The sequence below is a fragment of the Suricata suricatta genome, chromosome 8 (assembly GCF_006229205.1).
Source record: "Suricata suricatta isolate VVHF042 chromosome 8, meerkat_22Aug2017_6uvM2_HiC, whole genome shotgun sequence".
Lineage (NCBI taxonomy): Eukaryota > Metazoa > Chordata > Mammalia > Carnivora > Herpestidae > Suricata > Suricata suricatta.
Genome location: NC_043707.1, coordinates 52,715,357 through 52,721,781, shown reverse-complemented (window position 1 = coordinate 52,721,781; position 6,425 = coordinate 52,715,357). Strand labels below are relative to the sequence as shown.

At 41.2% G+C, this 6,425-nt stretch overlaps 1 protein-coding gene across 2 annotated transcripts in view; it reads left to right on the top strand.

Moving 5' to 3' along the window:
• FAM102B (family with sequence similarity 102 member B) overlaps positions 1-5,915 on the top strand; it is a 79,824-nt gene extending 73,909 nt beyond the window's left edge. For both annotated transcript variants that reach the window (XM_029949329.1, XM_029949328.1), the window contains one exon: positions 3,677-5,915. In XM_029949329.1, coding sequence (XP_029805189.1) covers positions 3,677-3,719 — 43 coding nt within the window. In that variant the 3' untranslated portion in view covers positions 3,720-5,915. The remainder of the gene's footprint in view (positions 1-3,676) is intronic.
• Positions 5,916-6,425: the final 510 nt, after the last annotated feature.

Sequence of the window (6,425 nt, the reverse complement as noted above, 5' to 3'; positions counted from 1 at the left end):
ACTGAGGGTTCAAGGGGCAGGGGGAAAGAGGCGGTGATGATTGAGGAGGGCATTTGTGGGGAAGAGCACTGGGTGTTGTATGGAAACCAATTTGACAATAAACTACTTAAAATAAACATTAAAAAAAGAAGAGTTACAAGGTCTAAATTAAGTGAGGTAAGATGTGTACATGACTGAAATACAGTCTGGCATGTAGTAGTACGCAAGTACTCTATATACACTGATTAAAGGTCTCTCTTGCAGAGTTATTATGGAGATGGATCTGTTTGAAGTGCCCAGCACAATGCCTGTGCACATGGGCTCTCCATAGCTAGCCAGTGCATCTCAGAGAAACTAATGTGTTCACATACAGTCTGCCTCTGAGAGATAAACTGGCAGCACAAGATGAAACTAGAGTCATTTACTCAGGCACTGAAGAGGCGCAAGAATTGTGGTTAAGAAAGTGAACCCATGAGTATGAAGAGAACAGAGCAGTCAGCAATAGAGACTTGGGGAGGAGTAGCCCCAGTAATACGCTTGAAGTCTAGTGGACACAGTCTGACTGGCCGGGGGTGCTTGCAGGCCGCTCCTTGCTTGCCTTCGACACATTTAGTATCTGATAAAAAGTCTGCTTTCATGTCGGTATTTATTCGATGTGATTTATTTTTCATGTCTGGCTGCTTTTTAAAGATTTTATCACTGGTTTTTAGCAGTTTGATTATAATGTGCCTGGGTTTTTCTTTGTGTCTATTCCACTTGGAGTCCATTGAGCTTCTTGGGTCTGTGAGTTTCCATCAAGTTTGGAAATTCTCCAGCCGTTACTTTCCCCTACTCCTCCTTCTGTTATCCTAACCTACAAATTCCAGCCCCCAGCCTCCCTGAGCTCTGACCTCTGATGCCCACACTCAGAAAGGCCACCTGGCTGGGGCACCTGGGTGGCTCAGCTGGTTAAACACCTGACCCTTGATCTCAGCTCAGATCTTGGTCTCAGGGTGGTGAGTTCAAGCCCCATATTGGGCTCCACACTGAGCATGGAGCCTGCTTAAAAAGTAAAATACAGACCACCTGGCTATGTTTGGGTTCTCTCTTCCTGCACTGCAGGCTGGGAGGACCCTGAAGGAAACTGTTTTAGGCTTTCTTCATTGATTTCCCTTCTTTCAGGACCAGTCCTGTGCTGCTTGTCATCCAGTATGTGACTGTGGTTTTGTGTGTTCTGTAAAATTTTGGGAAAGTCTGGTTCCTCTTACTCCATTATTGCCAGAGCAGAACCATTTTAGGGTATCTACCAGCCAGTGTGCAGTGCAGCTCACCAAGGCTCCTTCAAATTCTGATTCTCTTTGGCTGTGAATGGTGTTCAGTGGTGTTCCAATGAGGATGCGCCTGTTCCGTCTGCAGAATGAATCTGTAAGAACAGGAGCCTTTAGGCAGTAAACTGACAATTCCAAGTCAGTACACAGTGGACCACTGCATTACTCCCATTTTTTTAGGCTTTCCTCTTAAAATTAATTATGGGAAGAGACCAGTCATGTTGTTTGCTTCGGCATTCTCAGAGTGAAACGTCAGGCTGTGTATCCCGTGGCATCTTGACACGTGAGGATATGGGGACGGGCAATGACTGCAAGCAGAACACTCTCCCCTCGTGCAACACCACCACTCAGCTCCCGGCCCGATTGCTCCCTGCCAGCGGCCATCAAAAAGACACTGTGCTTTTACAGACCTGTAGAAAACCTGTATCCTCCCAGATGGAGAAACAACAGAGGGAACATCAGTGTTCCATGATAACATAGGGCCGAAGTGCTGGCTAAATCAGCAGTGACAAACCTTCTGTTGATGAGCCCATTACTTCACTTAAACATCTGTTTTATTCACAGATTTATTCACAGTTTGCCAATTTTAGATTTTTAGTATTCTCCATATTTGATTGATAAATGTCAGTCAGTACCTGGAATATCAGGGCAAAGCAGCTTTGCGGTAAAGCTGCTGTAATAAACATACATACAGCGAAAATACAGTGGCAGCAAATACAACTCTGCATAAGAGGTGATTCGTTGACCCAAGTACCCTCTGTTCTGCCCTTCACCATCCCTCCCACCTCTTGTCAAACTTGGATTGCTACCAGTCCAAGGCAAGCAATTGCTCTTTTTTTTTTTTTTTTTTTTTTTTTTTTTTTTGCTGCAAAAAGCTTTATTGTTTTCATTTGGTCCACGACTTCGGAGAGGGCTCCAGGCTTAAAAGGCTACCTAGTGGCTGCAAGGAGAGACTCGGGCATAAGCCCTGGGATCTAGGGGATGCCAGAGGGACCCTCTCAGAGGCTTAATCTTAATCATTTTTGAGAGAGGGAGAATGCATACAAGTCAGGCAGTCACAGAGAGAGAGGGAGACACATAATCCAAAGCAGGCTCCAGGCTCCAAGCTGTCAGCACAGAACCCAGTGTGGGGCTAGAACCCAGGAGTGGTGAGATCATGACCTGAGCCAAAGTCGGACACTTAGCCGACTGAGCCACCCTGGTGCCCCAAGCAATTGCTCTTTAAGCAGGTGAGACAAAGTTGACACATCCCCATTCATGTTCCATGGCATGGAATAGTCACATGGCAATACCTACAACAAGGCGTTTAGGAAATGTGGCCTCTAGCTGAGCAGCCTGGACAGCCTGTGTCCAGGTAAAACTGAAGGAGAGGACAGACTCAGAGGGACAGCCAGCAGTCTGCCAAACCAAGGAAGAAATAAACCATCTTCAAGATCACTTCACTTCAAATCTGTATTACACAGGTATAATTTACATTACTGACTGTATATAAAAACATTGGCACTTGACTAAAAGAATTCTTGCACTTTCCAGGAAGTTCAAGACAACACACTGTAGGGGCATCTGGGTGGCTCAGTCTGTTGAGCATCCAACTTCTGACTTCAGCTTGGGTCATGATCTCACAGTTCGTGGGTTTGAGCCCCACATGGGGCTCTGCACTGATGATGTAGAGCCTACTTCAGATTCTCTTTCTGCCCCTCCCCCACTTGTGTGCACACCCGCTCTCACACTAAATAAATAAATAAAACAAAAAATGACATCACACTATAATTGCAATTAAAAACTATCATCCATTAATTGCAAGGCTTGGGTTAATTGCCAGACAGTATATGCCCTTGGATAGACCAATTTTAGGGTTTGTATATAAACATGTTTAAAGAAAAGATTTCTTGCCACAGGTCAAGATTTAGGAACATGACTAGATTATTGTAGGAATAAGTGTGACTAAACTAGGGGTGCCTAGGTGACTCAGTTGGTTAAGCAGCCAACTTCAACTCAGGTCATAATCTCAGGCTTGTGAGTTTGAGCCCCACATCGGGCTCTGTGCTGACAGCTTGGAGCCTGGAGCCTGCTTCTGATTCTATGTCTCCCTTTCTCTCTGCCCCTCCCCCGCTCACGCTCTGTCTCTCTGTCTCTCAAAAATAAATAAACATTAAAAAATTTAAGGAAAAGGTCATTTATTTAAAAAAAAAGTGTGGCTAAACTAATCCAGTGTACTGATTCTAAACATTTAATATTTAAGGTGTTCTCTATGATATCTTTAAACCTTGCAGAAACCAAATCTAGTAGAAAATGCCTAATGCACCTCTTTGAATGACAGGTTAAATAGAACAATTTCAAACATTACAGTTCAAGATTTTGAAGGGTTTTTTTTCTTACTCCGGTTGTAGGGTGGGGTCTGGAGCTTATGAACAAGTTGTGATCAAACGCTAGATGTCAAGCTGGTGAACGGAAGCTTCTTCCCTGGGGTTTGAGACCCGGGCAATCCAGCTGTCAAGGAACTTCATTCAAGCACTTAGGAGAAAACGAACGTATTTGAAAAATGAAGTACGTTCCTCTACCAAGAGGAAAGCCGACACTGATTTCTTCTCTCCAAGTGCGCCACCATCCTATGCCACCCACCAAAGGGAACCCCAGAACCGGAGTATCCAGGTGCTGTGCCACGTGTGTTTAGAGACACACAGCTTCTAAACTTCACTGCACACGATAATGAAAAGCCTGCTCTTTCTTCCCAAACATCCAGATGAGGAAAACAACACTATACGTCTGAGTATAGCTCAGTCCTGAAGTTTAAAACCTATAGTAGAGGTGCTCAACAGGTTTGGGCTCTAATTATGTAATGCTAATGTTTGGGACATAGAAAGTGAATGACTTGAACCCTATTAATTCTGTCAAGATAGTTATAATCTCTTAAGGAAATCTTCCATAATGTTATATGCTACCAACGGTATTGTACTAGGCTTATTAACTCTTCTTGATTAAATAATTGATAGAATGTTTGGGTGTTCATGCTTTGGGGAAATATTATACTACAGTTGAAGTATATAGAATGCTTAATTCTAAACGTATCTGTCACAAGTGGAGTAAGTGTGTTTAAGTCTGAGATATGTGAATAAGTGTAACGCCGTTATTATGCAGCATGCACTGTTTCTTCATGTTAGATGAGCTGCAGAACTCTGACTAGCACCGTATATGAGATCCAAGCTAAGTTTGGTATTCAACATGGTAGGCTCCCATAAAGCACTGTCAGAGCTGTTCTAATTGAATAATATCTGCTGATCTCAGGGATCAGAATTCAGAACAGGAGGCAAATTGTAGCATCAAAAACCAAGCAGCCTTTTCTGTGTAAGTTCAAACTTATATGAAACTGAAAAGTATTCCAAGGAGGTGGCACATACGTCAGGGGACAGCTGCTTGACATTACTGACATGGACTCACGGTTTTCTGTTTTAGCTCCCCACGATGGGATAGTATGTTTTTTCCTTTGCCATAACAGTCGTTAGATGGAGATAGTAAAACATAACACAATCCAGTGCAGCTTTTAAAGTAAGTATTATCTGATCTGGATCCAGTTTAACAAGCTCAGAAGATAGATCATCTTTTTATCAGGTGGGAAGAGTTTTTCTGGTCTTACATAACAAACTTTAATTTTCTTGACTTAATTTTAATCATTCAGTCACTGAAGAAAAATGTTGATTCTGTAGAACTGGTGATTCCCAGTCCTTACTTTCAAAATCCAGCCAAAAAAAAATGTGGTATGTTTGAATAACTTTGGTCTAAATATTTTGTTTTGGCAAAGTAAAGGGAAAATATATTAAAAATATTTCAATATCTAAATTTAAAGTCTTAGAAACACCTTGAGTAGTTCATGTTATGGTTTTTGGTTTTTTAACATTTCAAGGATTGGGTATTCTAAATTAATCCAATACTACTGTTGTACATATATTTTTTTTAATGTTAAACCCATTTTAGAACATTTTGAATGTTGAGAGATAAGGTTTTTAGTCATTAGTAATACTTTATTTTGCTTTGAAAGGAAAAAAAATGACCTGAACATTTTAGTCTAACCAAGGAAAATGTTAGCTGAAGTGGTAAAGACTTGCTTGCTCTCTGTGATTAACAAGTGAGTTGATCCATCCAGTATATATGATGGGGTGGGGGGAGGGTTCAGTTTTTAATAGAGATAAGAAGATAGTGGTGGAGATATTTATGATGTTTTAAGAACATATTTTTCTATTTTCAAAATATTGTTTCTAGACTATATTTTTCATTGGCACTAATAAAAATAATTTTGCAGTTTTGAAAATAAGAACTATAGATTGTAAGCAAGGTTTAGCGAGGACATCCTCAGATATGTGAAAAGGTGCTGTAATCCAGGCACTGCCCGTCTGTCTCCCTCATCCTGGCATGCACTCTGCCTGATACCTTTATTCAAGACTGACTCTCAGTATTTAAAATGATATAGAATTAATTATTTTTTAACAAAATGTGGACATCTTGAAAAGCATAAATATGCCTTTAACAGTCACCAGATGCATCTTGATTTATGTAGTATAAAATCTTTTTTTTTAATGTTTATTTTTGAGAGCATCTGTGCACGTGTGTGCACACACATGCACCACGCAAGTAGGAGAGGGGCAGAAAGAGGGAGAGAGAATCCCAAGCAGGCTCTGCACTGTCGGCACAGAGCCGGATGCAGGGGCTCGAACTCAACAAACTTTGAGATGATGACCTGAGCCGAAATCAAGAGTCAGACCCTTAACCGAATGAGCCACTCAGGCGCCCCAGAAATCCTTTTAATAAATAGAAAAATTGACCAGGGAAAGATCAATGCAAGTCTGGATTCATTTTATTTTGTGTTGCATTGGCATGCTTTGCCATCACATTTGATTATAGTCCTCTAAAAATATCTTATTTTTTTTAATGTTTTATTTATTTTTGAAAGAGATAGAGACAGCGTGAACAGGGGAGGGTCAGAGAGAGAGGGAGACACAGAATCTGAAGAAAGGTCTACGGCCTGAAAATATCTGTTAAAGTTCACTTGAGTGTCTATGCCTTACTTTTCTGGTTTTTCTTAGAGCATATACTGTGTAGCTTTATCTGAACCATGTAGCTACTGAAGAAAATTGCTTTTTAAAT